Consider the following 17,165-nt stretch of genomic DNA (forward strand, 5'->3'; position numbering starts at 1 on the left):
ATGTCCCTCGATCTGCTGGCAATGCCCCAACTTATACAGCCCAAAATGCCGTTAGCCTTCTTGGCAACAAGGGCACACTGTTGACTCATATCCAGCTTCTCGTCCACTGTAACCCCTAGGTCCTTTTCTGCAGAACTGCTGCCAGCCATTCGGTCCCTAGTCTGTAACAGTGCATTGGATTCTTCCATCCTAAGTGCAGGACTCTGCACTTGTCCTTGTTGAACCTCATCAGATTTCTTTTGGCCCAATCCTCTAATTTATCTAGGTCCTTCTGTATCCGATCCCTACCCTCCAGCGTATCTACCACTCCTCCCAGTTTAGTGGCATCCGCAAACTTGCTGAGGGTGCAGTCCACGCCATCCTCCCGATCATTAATGAATAGAAGAGAAGCAAGGGGGCGCCGAACTGGAGCTAGTTGCCAGAAGAGGGCGCCATGCTCAGCGTTACAGACCCCAGCCCGATGGGTTCCTTCCCCGTTCAGGATACACCCATCCCCGCACCTCCCATGGAGCACTAGGAGAAGGTGGGTGGGCTGTGCCCAGGAGAGTGCAGGGGAATTGGGTGATGTCCCTTTTAACTAGTTTCTTTGCTCTCCAGTGGTGCTCATGGGGGTCGATGGCAGAAGCCTGCAGACCCCCACATGTGGCCAGGCCCTGCACGGCTGGTAAACGGGTTGTTTGAAGGCAGCTGAATCCAGGGGATCCCCCTATTCCTAACACTGCGCAGTGAGCAGCGGCCCGACAACGTCCATTCCCGGACCCTGCTGTGACCCCCAGGCCCAGGGCCCCGTGGGGCGAATCCACCGAGCCCTCGGACGGATGACGCCAGCTCGACACTTGCTGCCGATCCAGCCTGTGGAAGCCGAAACCGGAAGAGACCCACCCAGCCTGACCCCCAGCATAGCCCCAGCCGGAGTCGCCACCCAGCGGTTCACCAATCCGGCCCCAAACGGAGGGGACTTTACTGCCCTCGCTGCCTCCTGGGGCCTTTCACCACTGTGGAGAGTCTGATCTGACAGACGGGCCCTGCCCTGCCCGTGCACAGAGAGACGTGCCGTGATCTAGCCAAACGCTGGAGGGCCATGCACCCGCCAAGCTGCCAACGTGGGTAGTGCCAGCTGCCGGCAAAGGGGGATACACGGGGGATGTCGGGGCTCCATGGTGCAGCGGGGTCACTCACCCCATGCAGGGAGTGGGGTTTTCTACCTAGGGACCCGGCCTGTACGTGCAGAGACGCACTCATTCCAGCCAGCCCCTGAGGAGCCTGCAGTCCTGTCTGGGGCAATGAGAGCTGGAGAAGCAGAGCTGGGACGAAAATCCCTTGAAGTCAGTGGTGCTGCACCAATTGACACCACTGGGGCTCTGGCCCCCGCTTTGTGACCATTTCACATACAGCAGCACTGAGTTGGTGGCGACGCATGGGGGACGGGCGCATCGTCAGTCATTCCCACGGGTTGGGGGAAGCGGTTCAGCCGCTGCAGAAATGGCCGTGACTGATTCTCCCGGAAATCCCAGCCAAGAAGAAGTGCTGAAATTCGGCATTCGCCTGCTTATTAACCCAACATTTCAGCCGTCCAATCAGGAAGCAGAGAAGGACCATGGGACTCAGGCAACCAATTGTACGACATCAGTGTCAAGTTTTCGGAGCCAACAGTTTGCCAATAAAATCACAGACATTTATCCACCCAAACAGTCGAAGGGTCGGCCGGTGAACGAGCAGGCTTGGATCAGCATGCAGAGCTGTTCTGCTGACTCCCCCTGGCATTCAGATCAGGTCGCTCCTGGGCATAGAGCAGTGACAGGAGTCGCACGACCTGAAGCCTGAAGCGCGGGGCATGCCCTGAGTCCAAGCTAATGTTGAGAAAACGATCCGACGAACGGTACCGCTAGAGAAGAGAGGGCTGCAGCGACGCTGGAGCACAAGTTCCGACCACCTTCACTGGCGGCAAGAAGGAACTGAGGGTGGGGGAAGAGCGCAGCTCTCCTTATAGTGCGCTATAGCGGCGCCACTCTAGGGGTCGCAGCGGTGCTCCCCCACTATGGGTACTGCTAAGGGAAAAACTTCCAGCACCGGTGCACGTGGCGAGCATGCACACCTACTGTGGAATACACAGGAGCAATCACTCGAAGAAGGGGACTGGACTTGATGACCTCTCGAGGTCCCTTCCAGTCCTAGAATCTATGAATATGAACAGCCTGCTACAATGACTAGCTAATGGAATTACTCCCTTAGTTCCAGCAGCGGAGCTGTGTGCTTTCAGCAGACAGGTCCTGGGTTTGATTCCTACTAATGATCCAAGCTGGTTCCTTTGTGATGCCAGCTCCTTCCCCTGCCTTAGCAGCTGCTGAGGGTTCGGTTAATGGGGTTCCAGAAACTAATGGGCTTGTTGAGCCCAAGCTGTATTAAAGGTTGATCCAACACAGAGTCCTCGGCTCCGTCTCAGCCCAATTTGCTTTGCAAAGACCTGACCTGCCCCCACCTCAAAGCTCTGCTACGAAAGAGCATCTTGGGCTCTGATTGCAGCTGCAGGTTTGGGGGGATGTTGCAGCTTCTAACGACATCCCCAATGCCCTACGCTGGTGCCTCAGGGGAATTAAGCATCATGTCAAGAGACATGGCGACGTTCAGTCCCCGGGCTCAGTTTCCAATGTGTAAGACAGGCTGGGAGTCAGAACAGACACTTTGCCCGGGTGTGGCATAGACGAAGAGTGAGAATGCAGGGAAACCTGGTTAGTTTCACCATCCAGGCATGCGGGTTAGTTTCAGAGATCCTGGGTAAGCTCAGTGGCCGTGCATTAACAGCATCGCCAACACCAACCAATCAATAAAAGCCCCAAACCATGAGACAGGCTGAAAAAAAGTCACGAGATTAGTTTAAAAATCATGAGTTTTTTAAAAAAAATCTGTTTTGGCTTTGTTTTGTTTGACTCTGGTTTGGGAACTGTCGGTCACCCCAGTGTAACATTTGGCAGTTTTTCCTCTGCCACGTGGGCCAAGCCCTAATTTTGATTTTAGCCAAAAGTGGAATCCCGTGACTCCGGGAGGTGGGGCTTTAAGGCAACGCCACACGGTAGCAACACTGCAGACAAGCCAGAAACATCATGCCTTTGTCATGACTCTTTCCAGCTCCCGTTGTACCTGTGCAGATCTTAGACGTATCCTTATGACTCTTCCCAAATCCCCAACTGCATTTACACATGTAACTCCCTGGCATGTTGATGCAGTTCCCGTGGGGCTCACAGATTGTGGCGTTTTGCTGGCACTCGTCAATGTCTGCAAGGAGAGAGAAAGCGCTAGGTCAGGCTGATCGAGGAGCTGTACCTTGGGCACTGGGGTGACGCTGCTGGGGGATAATCCAGGCATCCGACATGCACCGTGCTCTGGGGAACGGGGCTGGTTAGAGCCAGGAGTTCAGTTACTGGGTCAGCGACCGGGAGCGAGTTGGGTATTGTCCGGAATGAGCCGCTCCAGCTGGGAAGGGAAAAGCAGCCCTGCCAGGACGCGCGCCGTCTGCTTGCTAAAGCTATCAAGTGGCTCTGGCGATGCCCAGTGCCGCAATACCAGTGCAGACGGCAATGCCTGAATGAGCCGTCCGCCCCTGGAAGGGACAAATGGGGAGCTGCTTTGGAGGAAGGGGATAGAGAATAACATGAGGGCTAGTCTAATGCCTGGAGATCAGTCAATGGGGTGACCTCCTCTACAACCCATGAGCTGCCCTGGGCACCCCCTTGCACATAGGACGGTGCAGAACCAGAGGGGTTCAGAGACAGGCAATGAGAATGATCAGGGGCCTGGAAAAACCCTCTACGGAGAGAGATTGAAAAGACTGGGACTGGCACCTTAGAGTGAACGTAAGAGGGGACCTGTTAAGAGTCTATGAATGACTGACGGGGATAGAGAAGGGAGATGGGGAGCTTCTGTTCTCCCCACCTCATAACACGAGAGCAAGAGCCAGTCACGGAAGTGAGAAGAGGGAAATTCAAAACTGAGCCAAGGAAAGGCTGTTTCACGCAATGTGCGATTAGCCTGTGGAACTCCCCACCACAGGAGTCACTGAGGTCAAGAATTTAGCAAGATTGAAGGAGCGACTGGACATTCATACGGATGATGAGAACAGCCAGAGTGATCATAGTTAAAGGGCACAAACATTTGGGAAGAGAGAAAACCTCCTGCTGTGGGGCTTCAGCCCAGCTGAGTATTAGAGACCAGGAAGTGAGGGCAGATGATCCCCCAGCTGCCACTGCAGGGCTCTTCCACCGTCCTCTGCAGCATCTGGCTCTGGCCCGTTGGAGCCGGGATACCAGGCTAGATGGGCCCCAGCTCTGATCCCATCTGCGCTGTGCAAGTGCCAGCGTTACTTGTGTCTCAGCCCGGCCGAGGCCACCGTTTTGCCTCTTCAGAGGCTGAGCTGCTCCCGGGGCAGACTGACCCTGTAAGAACCGACCGGCTGCATCCTGCCAAGTGCTGCCTCCTCCGCCCCTCGACCCTGCGACACTCGCGGGTTCTCCTGACAGCACCAAGGCGGCTCCGCGTTTCCAGAACCTGCTTTATTCCGGAAACGATGTACAATCGGGTTCCGCCCCCGAAGGCTTCCAAGAGTCCATGCGGGATGAGAACGGAGCTTCCAGCGTCCTTATCCATCCCGTCCTGGCTCCATTGGGGTGTTTATAGTGGGTAGCTATGGGCGAGGTCTCTGCCAGGGGAAGCGTTTGAACCAATGGGCTCCTGAGTTCTCCCAGTTCGATGGGCCCGGTGCTCTACGCCCCAGAAACGGGGGTGTAAAGGGCGGTTTCCATGGGAACGGCCGGCTAGGACTTGATACAAGCTCTAACTACCGGCTGAACGTTGCAAACAAGGGCCTGGAACGCCCCGGCCCCTTCTCCGGTCAGGCCGCCCTGGCTGCCTAAGGGGGCATAATGGCCCCCGTGGGAAACACCCTCCCATCCAGGGGGCTCCCTGTCAGTGTGGGGCTGGAAAAGGCTCTGCTCCCAGCCCTGAGGGAGGGGGCAGATTGGGGGCGTGGCCGGGGTGCCCTGCACTGGGGCTATTCCCTGCTCCCCAGGGCCATAGGGGGCAGAGCGCACTGTGCTGTATGTGGACCATCCACGAGGCCCCTTCCCAGGCTAGGGGGCACTAGCAGCCTCTGGTGCAGCGCCAGACCTGGAACGAGCATTTCTGTGTGCGAGGGGGGGTCTCAGCAGGTGGGGGTCAGGGGACAGCTCACCCTGGCAGGTGCTCTCACTCGTGTGCGTGAAGTTGGCTTTCCCAGAGCTGGCCTCGTAGCCATCACTGCAGGTGCAGTAGTAACTCCCAGCCATGTTGGTGCAGTTTGTGTGGGGTCCACAGTTTACTCCAGCCAGTTCCAGACACTCATCCATATCTGCAGCACAAGAGGGGACGCTCTGTACAGGGAGATGTTCCCCGTATCATTCCCCCCTCCCCCACGCACTAAGCTGGGTGACGGGACCCAGGCGACCGGGCCCCTGGCAGCTTAACAATCACAGGCCTGATTCTCACCTACACTCAGGCGGCACTAGGCTGCTCTGGCAGCGGAACGGCCCCATGAGAATCCCCCACCCGGCAAAAGGGGCCACCCCAGCTGGTGTGGAGCTGCTGTCGGGGTCGTGCCCCCACCCTGCTCCTAGCCCCTGATGTAGGGACTGAGGCCGGGGTGCCCAGCACTGCAGCTATTCCCTGCCCCCCAGGGCCCATAGGGGGCAGAGCGCACTGTGCTATTTCCATGGCCCATACACAAGGCCCCTTCCCAGCTCAGGGGGACACTAGCAGCCCGGATGCTGTGTGCTGGGGCCACTGAGGGTCCCCTCCCCTCTCCCCAGCACGGAGTTTGCTCCATTGGTCTGTTTCTAACCCTGAGGGTTTATTCCCCATCCAAGCGCCAGGCACAGGGGTGAGCCCGGCCCCATGCTCTGCGGGAGCAGGCGAGCGTCACATCTCATCACAGCCTCGATGACAGCCTCAGGCCACTGCCAAAGCCGGCAGCAACCCCGGTGCAGCGCCAGGCCTGGAACAAGCATTTATGTTTGGGAGGGGGGGTCTCAGCAGGTGGGGGCCAGGGGAGAGCTCACCCTGGCAGGTGTTCTCACTCGCACTGGTGAAGTTGGCTTCCCCAGAGCTGGGCTCGTAGCCGTTGATGCAGCTGCAGGAGTAATTCCCAGGCACATTGGTGCAGTTTGCGTGGGGTCCGCAGTCTGCCGGGCCCTGACACTCGTCAATATCTGCAGCACAAGACAGGATGTTCTGTACAGTCTTGGCAGTACAGGTGGGTGATACAACCTGTATCACCCACCTGTACTGAGCTGGGTGACGAGACCCAGGTGACCAGGCCCCTGGGAGCTTAACAATCACAGGCCTGAGTCTCAGCTACACTCAGGCCACACTAGGCTGCTCTGGCAGCGGAACGGTCACTCGAGAATATGGTGTTTTGAAAACTGTGTTAGCATCACAAGCTCTCACTTTACATCTGCCAGGGGGTTTCCTGGACCTGCTTGTGGGCTCAGGTGACAAGCATGTGATCTGGGGTTTTCAGCCGTGTGTCTGCCGAAGAGGCAGCCTAGAGCCAAGTGGGGTTAGTTGTGCCTGTCTGCCTTCAGGAGCAGCCTGCTTTGTCTCTCTCTGTTTGGGATCCTCGTGTGCTGGGGTTCTGGATTCTAAGAAATAACCCTGTGTTGACCTGCAGCCTGCCAGCGAGAGGATGTGATGCTTTGTGTCTAACTGTCTGTGTGTGCCACGAACATAACAGAGGGAAGAGGACCTTCCGACCCCTGTGTGACGTTGCACTCTATATGGTTTTATAAAAATACGGTAATGAGTGAATATAATGTAACTGGAATATGCTTCATGCAAAAGGTCTCTTGTAAGGTATCATTACAAAGCTTATAATCTACTGAGTGTGATCATCCGATTTGTAGAAATGTACCACTCTTGTATCTGGGACTAGATATATGAAATATCACTCTGAGGCCTATTGTAATTATGCAAAGTGTGGGCCATTAATGGTGGTTTGGAATCTTAATGGCTCCCATCAACCAGGACAATTGCCTGGGGCTCTGTTTGCAGGCAGCCTTCCTGTGAGTCAGGCTGGGAGGAATGAAGGCTTGGGGGTCTTACAGTGACATGTGATCATGTCACATGAACTGGAATCCATCTTTAACCTGGTGCTTTTCCAGTGAGGGGGGGTTGGAAACCCAGAGAGAGACAAAGGATTCCCGCCTTATGCAAAAGATATATAAAGAGGTGGGACAGAACAAAGAGGGGAGAGCCATCATGAAGAGTCCCCTAGCTACCACCTGAGCTGGAACAAGAGCTGTACCAGGGGAAAGAATTGTGCCAGGCCTGGAAGGTTTCCAGTCTGAGGAAAAAACTTACTGAAGCATCTCTGAGGGTGAGATTAGCTGTATTCAGTTTGATTAGACATAGATTTGCGCATTTTATTTATTTTACTTGGTAATTCACTTTGTTCTGTGTGTTACTACTTGGAACCACTTAAATCCTACTTTCTGTATTTAATAAAATCACTTTTTACTTATCAATTAACTCAGAGTATGTATTAATACCTGGGGAAGCAAACAACTGTGCATATCTCTCTATCAGTGTTATAGAGGGCGAACAATTTATGAGTTTACCTTGTATAAGCTTTATGCAGGGTAAAACGGATTTATTTGGGTTTAGACCCCATTGGGAGTTGGGCATCTGAGTGTTAAAGACAGGAACACTTCTGTGAGCTGCTTTCAGGTAAACCTGCAGCTTTGGGGCAAGTGATTCAGACCCTGGGTCTGTGTTGGAGCAGACAGGAGTGTCGGGCTCAGCAAGACAGGGTGCTGGGGTCCTGAACTGGCAGGGATAGCAGGGCTAGAAGTAGTCTTGGCACATCAGGTGGCAGCTCCCAAGGGGGTTTCTGTGATCCAACCCGTCACAGTGAACAGAATTACCCTGTCACAGAGAAGGAGTGCTATGCCATTGTGTGGGCCGTCAAACAACGAAGGTCCTTACCTCTTTAATAGGAGGTTCAGAATTCTAACTGACCATTCACCTTTGGTCTGGCTTCACCGGACTAAGGGCACAAACTCCAAGCTGCTACGCTGGAGCCTGGTCCTACAGGAATTTGACATGGAGATTATGCATATTAAAGGGAAGGAGAACTGGGTAGCAGATGCCCTATCCAGAAAAGAGGAATTTTAGATGTACTGCCTCTGCCGGGGACAGTGTCCAAGTCTCTGGCAGTAAGTTCAGGAGGAGGGTGTGATGCTGTACCTCATAATGCTTTATGGGACTATGACATAACTGGAATATGTTTTGTGCTGCCTGTGCCATGTAACAGATCTCCGTAAAGGTTCTGGTCTACTAGATCTATTCATCCTCTTTGTACACATGTATCATTTTCTACTTGAGGGTAAGAATATGGGCTGTATGCTTGCTTGGTTTCTAAGTAAGCTTTGTGAAGCATTTGGTTAGTTTCCTGGTCTCTAATAGTTGGAGGTCGGCTTAAGCCAGGGGTCTCAAACTCAGTTTATCTGAGGGCCAGCGCCAGTCCTCAAATCCTCCCAGCGGGCCAATGTCACTCATGCCGCCCAAAACCCACCCCCAAAAAACTCTGCCCCCTCAAAAAACTCTGCCCCCCACCTGCCTAAGGCTCTGGGATGGAGTTTGGGTTGGGGAGGAGGTTTGGGATAGGGGATTGGGGTGCAGGCTCTGTGAGGGAGTTTGGGTGCAGAAGGGGTGAGAGGTTGGGCTCTGGGAGGGAGTTTGGGTGTGGGAGGGGATCTGGGATGCAGGCTCTGAGATGGAGTTTGGGGGCTGGGGGTGTGTGGGGAGGGGGTGCAGGCTCAGGGAGGGAGTTTGGGGGCTGGAGGACGTGGGGATGGGGTGCAGGTTCTTAGACAGAGTTTGGGGGGTTGGAGGTGTGTGGGGAGGGGTGCAGGCTCAGGGAGGGGGTGCAGTCTCAGGGAGGGAGTTTGGGGGCTGGGGGGTATGGGGATGGGGTGCAGGGTCTGGGAGGGAGTTTTGGGGTGGGAGGGGGTGTGTGGGAAGGGGAAGGGGGTGCAGGCTCTGGGATGTAGTTTGGGGGCTGGGGTGTGTGTGGAGAGTGGGTGCAGGCTCATGGAGGGAGTTTTGGGTCTGGGGGGATGTAGGAAGGAGGTTCAGGCTCTGAGAGGGAGTTTGGGGGCAGGAGGGGGTGTGGGGACTGGGTGCAGGCTCTGGGAGGGAGTTTGTGGGTGGGAGGGGGTGTGTGGGAAGGGGAAGGGGGTGCAGGCTCTGGAGGGAGTTTGGGGGCAGGAGGGGGTGTGGGGACCAGGTGCAGGCTCTGGGAGGGAGTTTGGGGGTGGGAGGGGGTATGTGGGATGGGGGTGCAGGCTCTGCGAGGGGGCCAGGGGTGCAGCGCTTACCTGGGGCTCCAAGTCAGGAGGGGCATCCATGCACTTCTGCCCCCAGGCACCGCCCCCACAGTGTCCCATTGGCCGCAGGGGTGCTCAGGATGGGGGCAGCGCGCGGAGGCACAGGGAGCCACTGGAGTGAGCAGGCAGACACCGCTCAGCTCTGCTGCGCTGCTGGAGCCCCTGAGGGGGGAGTGCCCGGGGGCAGCAGGTGGGGCCAAGGGAGAGACCAGGCCCCAAAACTGCTGGAGCCCCACGGGTCACATTGGGGAGGCTTGTGAGCCGCGGATGACCTGTGGGCCAGGAGTTCGAGACTCCTGGCTTAAATCCTGAAGTGGGAGCTTTTCCCTCCCTCCCAGAATTATTGTCCATTAACTTGCACAGCTCCAGGCATTGTCGCTCCCCATAGAAACAGCCAGTCCCTCTTTAAAACTGACACATTCACAGCCTCCAGGCCGCGGTAGCAGGGAGTTCCAGAGGCTACTGCTGCCCCGGGTGGAGGAGTATTTCCCTGTATCTGCTTTGAATTTGCCCCTTTCCAATTCAATTCACTCCACACTCTGCCCCTTGCTCATTGGTCTTTCTAAAGCTCGTGATTTTCTAAGCGAATCTGATTTTTTTTAGTGCCTGGGATTGTCGTCACGAGCTCAGCCATGCACTTGAGACCCACTGGAGCCGAGTTAAGTGCGTAACTGGGCAGGGCTGGAGCCAAGCATGTGCTTTGCTGACTCGGGGGGCTCAGGGAGCACAGACAGGGACCAGCACAAAGCGATTTAGCAGCTGGCAGCTTCCAGCGTCCCCCGGTGGAGACACCAGCATGTGGGTCTCCCCTGCCAGGAGACTGGCATTGGTACATGCGCCAGCTTCACCAGCGCAAAGGGGTCTCCAAATCCACTGCACTGTGAGCCCAGAGAGACCTCTCGGCCTGTGCCCTGGGCTAACTCCCTGCCCTGGGGAGCGACACGGAGCTGGTCAGCCCGGGTGTCCCCCGCCATGCCGCTGGAAGCCAGGGTGTCTCAGGGAAGCCTGGGGCTGGGCTGGCAATGCCAGTCCCAGCAACGTACCCCCTCCCAGCGCTGCCCTGGGGGAACGACATGGAGCTGGAGCAGAGAGAGCCTGGAGCAGGGGCCTGGTACAAGGCCTGAACCAAAGTCAGCAGAAGTGATGCTCTGAGCAAAGTCCGGCCCTGTGGGACACTGAGCCAAAAAGGGTTAAGCAACTTGCCGGCTAAATGACCCAAATTCTGCCTTTAAAGCCACACTAGAAAAGGAGCCGGGAGCTGTGTTTCTGGCTTCTGGGTGAGCAGCACGGTATCGGAGCAGCTGTTTTGTTGCTGGCTTGGTGAATCTAAGTATCAGAAATAACCAGCAGTTTGGGGGATTGTCGGCCCCACTCTGCAGTTTGCCCGGATGGAGCAATCTCAGTGTGGCCCCCCAGGCACCAGTCGCACCCTGACACAAAGCAGACGGTTGCCTGCAAGTTCCCCGTTCGGTGCACGAACTTGGCACCGGTATTGCCAGCATTGCCAAAACCCAGTGACTGTGTAACCACATCCCAGCGCGAGATTCCCCTGCCTAGCGCACGATAAGATGGTTTGATGGGTGGGGAATGTTTTGTCTGAAGCATCAGGAGTAAAGTACAAAGCCAGGGGATGAATAAGAGAAGTTTTGTCTGAAGCAGCAGGAGAAAGGCACGGGGAGGGAGGGGAGTAACAAGCATGTTTTGAAACACACAAGCTGGGATGTAGGTTGTTTATCCCCGATGGTTTGTCTCAGTCTGTAACTCTTGGGGTCCATTGTCAGAGGCAGACATGTGGCCGTGTCCCTGTGGCATCTATGGGCGCTGGCACTGGGCTGCATTGGCAATAAACCTGGCTGAGCGCCTTCGCCATTGATCTGACTCTGGGCTGTCTGGGCACTTCAAGGGAGGTCTGCCGGGCCGGCAACTCGCTCAGAGCCGGGACAGCACATGGAGCCGACGAACGCCAACCCCATGGCCCCACATCAGAGTGCTGGAACTGGGGGTGCCTCAGGGAAGGGTAACTCCCAGCCACGTTGATGCAGTGTGTGTTGGATTTGCAATCTGCTGGGTTTGGCTCCAGACACTCGTTAATATCTGCAATGCCAGTCACAGCACATGGCCCCTCACAGCGCTGCCCACGCAGGGAGCTTGGGGCAGTGGGAGGGTCCCTCCAACTAGCAGCTGCACCTCCTAGAGGCCAGAGGAGAGCACGGCTGCCCGCCCCCAGCAGAAGCTCAAGCAATAGGGGACTGGGGACGAATTCAGGAACACTTTAGCCCAATTCCCGGAGCCGTTCCCAGGGCCACTTCCCAGGCTTCGCGTGCTGGGGCCAGCGAGGGTCCCCTCCCCTCTCCCAGCGCATCTCTGCAGCACAAGGAGTTTGCTCCGTGGGTCTGTTTCTAACCCCAAGGGTTTATTCCCTGTCCAAGCGCCAGGCACAGGGGTGAGCCCGGCCCCATGCTCTGCAGGAGCAGGCGAGGGTCATGTCCCATCACAGCCTCGCTAACGGCCACGGGCCACTGCCAAAGCCGGCAGCAGTCCCGGTGCAGCGCCAGGCCTGGAACGAGCATTTGTGTGTGCGGGGGGTGGGGGGGGTGGGGGGGGTGGGTTCTCAGCAGGTGGGGTCAGGGAAGAGCTCACCCTGGCAGGTGTTCTCACTCGCGTTTATGAACTTGGCTTTCCCAGAGCTGAGCTCGTAGCCATCGATGCAGCTGCAGTAGTAACTCGCAGGCACGTTCTTGCAGTTTGCGTAGCGTCCGCAGTCTGGCAGGCTTGGCCCCAGACACTCGTTAATATCTGTAATGCAAGAGGGGACGCTCTGTACAGTCCTGGCAGGGAGACGTTCCCTGTATCACCCCCCAGCCCCAGCCCCCCGCACTGAGCTGGGTGACGGGATCCAGGCGACCGGGGCCCTGAGCGGTTAGTGATTACGGCCCTGATCCTCAGTTACCCATTTCTGCTGCTGGAATGTCGGAAACAGCCCCACGAGCCTCCTGTCCCAGGTACAGGGGGGTTCGGCCCCACAAACACCCAGATCCCCCATGTGAGGGGAGGGGGGGAGACGTCCCCTTGGGGCTCCAGGCTCCCTATGTGTTGCGGGGGGGGTGACAAGCTGCCTCTCCTCTGCCCCCTCCCTCCTTGGATCCCTGCGGGCTGGGGAGGGGGAGTATATCCAGGGCTGCCTCATTCTGCTCCCATGGGGCCCCTCTGCCTCAGGACACCCAGGGGCTGATTAGGGCCCAGGCTGGGGTTCAGATGGGTCAGTGTGATGGGCCCCCCCACCCTGTGCCCAATCCACAGAGCCCAACGCTCCTGGCTCCTGCTGCAGCCGCTCCTGCTGCTCACTCTGGAGGCCCCGGTTCGATCCCCAGGAGGGCGGCGCTCACCCGTGCTGCTGCCCCCCCTCATTCCCCAGCCGGGCTGAGCCCCCCCAACAGGCCCTGCAGTCAGTGGAGTTGGCTGCTCCGGCCCTTAATGCCCTGCTCTGTCCCAGCCCCCCCAGGACAACGTGGGAGCCCCGTTACCGTCACAGATCTCCGTTGTGTCATTGAAGAAGGAGCGATTCCCATGTGACTGGTATCCATCCAGGCAGGTGCAGTGGGTGTTGTTCACACACTTGGCGTTTGCTGGGCACAGCATATGGTTGTTGCAGTCCTCAGTGGTACCTGCAGGGGTGGGAACAGCTGGGCAGGGTCAGCCAGTGCAGAGCGGCTCCCCGCACCCACCCACACACACACAGTGTGATCGACTCCTTTCACACGCCCCATTCGCTGATTTTCGTCCCTGGGCGCCTGGCAAACAGCTCCGGTGCCATCCACCGCCTGGCAACAAGGTGCCCTCGGCTGCACAGGGGCCTTGGCTCCCCGGGGAGCCCCCGGCACAGACAGGCAGAGCCGCCGGAGCCGGGCGTCGGTTCAAGTGAAACATTTTCCATCTCACCCAATTTTTCTCCTCTTTGTTGCTGTCATTGTTAGTCTCGTTAGCGTCAATTTCAAACCCAAACCTCGCTTCGAACCGGAAAACGGGAATTGTTCGTTTTGAAAATTATTTCATCTCTCCCCCCCCCGGGCAATTTTTTCCCAGGTAAAACCAAACATTCCTCTGAACCGAATCGGCATTTTCTGGCAAAAAATGGGTCCTTGGGAAATTCCTGCCCGGCTCTGCTCTGGATTGACTGAGAGCGGAGTCGGGCGCGAGGTTAGTTTGGATCCTGAGCTGCCTCCCATGACCCAGACTGTGACCTGCCTACGGGGGCTCCTGGATCCTTTAGCTGCCCGGTGTCTGGGGCTCCGCTGGGACCCGTCCCTCTGGCCAGCGTGAGGGGAAGGATCCCAGCGCAGCTTAGCCGGCTGCAGGGATTGGGATGGGAGCAGACGGAGCAGGGTGGGTGCAGCACTGGGGGATTCGCAGCAGAGCTGGGCTTGGGGCGCAGAGTCCGGATCCCAAACGCCCCCAGCTGAGCACGTGGGTCCCAGGTTTCAGTTCAGCCCGATTTTAGAGGGGGGGGGCACCTACAAATGCCACTTCTAACGTCTGAGCCATCAGGGGTTTGATTCGCGCTGGTCAATAACACGGCCCTTGGCTACAAAGGGGATCTGCCCCTCACTCCAGCCCCCAGTGTAGAGCTCTCAGCCCCAGTGTCTATTCTCTGCTGGCCACAGGGCTGGGAAGGGAAGGGGAGGGCTACACAGGGGCCTTCTCCTCTCCCCTGCACGCACCTACCGTGCTCTATAAACCCACCCCAAAACGCCCACGCCAAGGGGCTGCTCCCGGCTCACCAGACCCCTGACTCTGCTCTCCTCCCACAAGGGAAAGGGACTGGAGGGGGCGGAGGCTGGAGACCCCAGGCAGCTGGGAGAGCTGGGGAAGATTAGCCAGGAGGAGTCAGACTTACCTTGTGTGCCGTTATTCTGGGCCACGGTGCCCCCCAGGCACAGGGCGATGCAGAGCCCTGGAAGGCAGAGACAGGGTAAGGCACCATGGGCAGATGGTAACCGCCACTCAGCTGCACACCCCCCCAGCCGCCCCCGTCCTGCCAATCCCGGGCCAATGGGCCAGTCAGTGCCCTGCCGAAGGTGGAATTAAAGATGCAGAAACCTGGTGCTCTGGGAAATCAGCCCCAGCTGGGATCCCTGCTAATATTTTTAACTGGTTCTAGTTGGGAACTGGACTTTTGGCCAGAGCAACTGGGTCTTTATTGTGTGTATTAGCAACAAAGACCAGGAGCCCGCGTTGTCAGGGCCGGTTTTATACTTAGGGCACCCCTAGACACAGGGGCTCGGGGGTCTCCCTGCTCTCCGGCTTGGAGCTCTGGGGGCCCTGCCACCTGGAGGCGGCCAGAAGCTGCAGGGTACCCCTGCTACCCGGAAGCTCTTAACTGCCACGAGCGCCAGGAGACACCCACCACTTTTAGGTGCCGCCCAGCACCCCTCCACCCACTGCCCAGAGCTCCCCCATGATCTCCCCCAGAGACCCACTCTCCCAAGCCCTGCCCCCGGCCCCCAGGAGGTGACGCTGTCTGCTGGGTGGAGGGAGGAGCGCTCCAGCAGCAGGGCTGTGTGGGGCTGTCTCCCCCTCAGCTGGCCCTGCCCCCTGCTGGGACCTGGGAGGAGCAAAATTTGAATTTTTAGGCGCCTCATAAAATGCCGGCATGTGCCTAGGCATGTGCCTACTGTGCCTAATTGGAAATCTGGGCCTGCCCATTGTGCCGTGAGGCGCCCAGAGTCCACCAAAATCAGGGCCCCCATTCTGCCAGGTGCTGCCCAGAGGTGACTGAGATCAGGGCCACATCACGCTCGGTGCTGCACAGACACACAGTGAGCCAGTCTGTGACCCAAAGGCTCATGGCAATAGGCAAAGGGAGGAGCATTCTCTGCACTTTACAGATGGGGAAACTGAGGCATGGTGAGGGGTATTGACTTACCCAAGGTCACCCAGTGCGTCCATGCAATGGACAAACCCACTTGGAAAGGGGAAGCACCGAGGGGGGATGGGGCGAAAAGATAACACAGGCTGCTGTTGATCTGCTTTTCACTCAGGTATCGGCCCAGATCCGTCCCCTCCTGCTGGTGTTTATTTATAGCCTGTTGCTCTGAGTCATTAACCACACGCGGTTAGAACCAGATGATAAAGGACCCGGGCCGAGTGCCCGAGGTGATGTGCAAAGGGGAAGCACAGCGGGCTGTGGAACCCCATTGTGCTTTCCTAGGAAGGGAGCTAGGAAGGGGGCGCGGCTTTGAAATTCAGCTCCGGTCAATCTCCCCCAGGGAGACTCCATGGAGGACGAGGGAGCTGGGGAGGTGACGGCATCACAGTCCCCGGGGAGCGAAGGCCGAGCCATTAATTCAGAGAGTCTCAGGCCAGGGGGAGCAGGCTGATCCGGCTTCTCACACTACACAGGGCAGAGAATGACCCAGGGATTCCTGCATCCAGCCCATAGCTGGGGATGGAGCTAGCCCAGAGCTTGAGAGAGAACAGCCCGTCTGTTCGACTCCACGTGATGGAGAAGCTGCCGCATCCCAGGGCAGTCGGTCCTGAGGGTGACGTCCCCTCCCCGTTCAAACACGAGCCTTAGTCCTGCCCTGAGAGGGGACGTGTTGGCTATTCGGGCTCTTTAGAACAGGGGCAGCAGCAGGGCCTGTTCCCAGGCAGCCCCAGCCCTGCTGGGACACCCCCCACCCCACCCGGGGCGAAGGGCTTTGGCCCCTTGGAGGCCTTTCTTCATTTGTGTGGGGGCAGAGCTAGGAATAGAACCCAGGAGTCCTGATGCCTACCCCTGCTCTAACCACTAGACCCTACTCCCCTCCCCTCCAAGTTGGGGATAGAACCCAGGAGTCCTGGGTCCCACTCCCCGCTCTAACTTCTAGACCCCACTCCCCTCATCCCAGAGCTGGGACGGAACCCAGGAGTCCAGATGCCCAGCTTGGAAGCAGGGCCAAACGCATTTCATACGATGCCTGTCAGCCATTTTTAGTCTCCAGTACCGTGGGCTAGACTGGAGCCCAGGGGACCTGATCCCCAAGGCCAGGCCAGCCCCCCAACACCTTCCCCCGCCCCCATCAAACCTTTGTGTCCACAGAGCGGCACTGCACAGCCTCAGCCACTAGGGGGCGCCACAGCCCCACGTCAAGGCCCCAGTCCCAGCGTCCATGCTGGGCTGGGACAGCTCCCTCAATTGTCCCCCAGAGGCCCCATAGTGCCTTAGCAGGATAATTACCCACCCGGAATGGAGGGAGAATCCTTTAAACCCTCCCGCCGACGAAGAGCTGCTGTGACTCTGCCCAGAGAGACGTGATCGTGGGGCCCTGCCCCCTCTGCCCCCCCAGGGACGTGGCCAGAATCCCCCATGCAGCCCCGCCCCCACCAGCCCCAGTGCAACCATCTTAGCAGGGAATCCGTCCTCCCTCCCCGAGTATCCCACAGCCAGAGCTCCTGCCCCGCTCCCCACAGCGCCCCCTGCTGGGTCAGCCCAGGACTGCACTAATGATACTCCAGCACTTTAACCAGGGCTTGCTGCTGCTGCCCCTGGAGTCCCGTGTAGCCGGCAGGAGCCGGGGTATCGCGCCACCCCCAGGCTGCCCCCTCAGACGGCAACGGCCGGGCGGTGACCACTACCAGTGAGCGCCATCCCCTCCCACCGCGCCGGGAAGCCGTGAATCATGGAACAACCTTGGCCAAGAGCTGACACGGGCATTTGAGAGACCCGAACTCCCCTGCACCCTGGATTCCCACCTGAACCCCCAACCTGTCTCC

At 57.9% G+C, this 17,165-nt stretch overlaps 1 protein-coding gene across 10 annotated transcripts in view; it reads right to left on the bottom strand.

Moving 5' to 3' along the window:
• ADGRE5 (adhesion G protein-coupled receptor E5) overlaps positions 1–17,165 on the bottom strand; it is a 107,311-nt gene that overhangs the window by 9,878 nt on the left and 80,268 nt on the right. For 3 of the 10 annotated variants that reach the window (XM_065576145.1, XM_065576143.1, XM_065576144.1), the window contains exons 2-7: positions 14,308–14,364; positions 12,938–13,078; positions 12,054–12,209; positions 6,087–6,236; positions 5,225–5,380; positions 3,139–3,273 (exon numbers count right to left, since the gene is read on the bottom strand). In XM_065576145.1, coding sequence (XP_065432217.1) covers positions 3,139–3,273; positions 5,225–5,380; positions 6,087–6,236; positions 12,054–12,209; positions 12,938–13,078; positions 14,308–14,364 — 795 coding nt within the window. Of the gene's footprint in view, positions 1–3,138; positions 3,274–5,224; positions 5,381–6,086; positions 6,237–12,053; positions 12,210–12,937; positions 13,097–14,307; positions 14,365–17,165 lie in introns of all 10 variants that reach the window. The other 7 variants (XM_065576141.1, XM_065576142.1, XM_065576148.1 and 4 more) reach the window with 4 other exon arrangements.

Source organism: Chrysemys picta, chromosome 22 (genome assembly GCF_011386835.1).
Source record: "Chrysemys picta bellii isolate R12L10 chromosome 22, ASM1138683v2, whole genome shotgun sequence".
Classification (NCBI taxonomy): domain Eukaryota; kingdom Metazoa; phylum Chordata; order Testudines; family Emydidae; genus Chrysemys; species Chrysemys picta.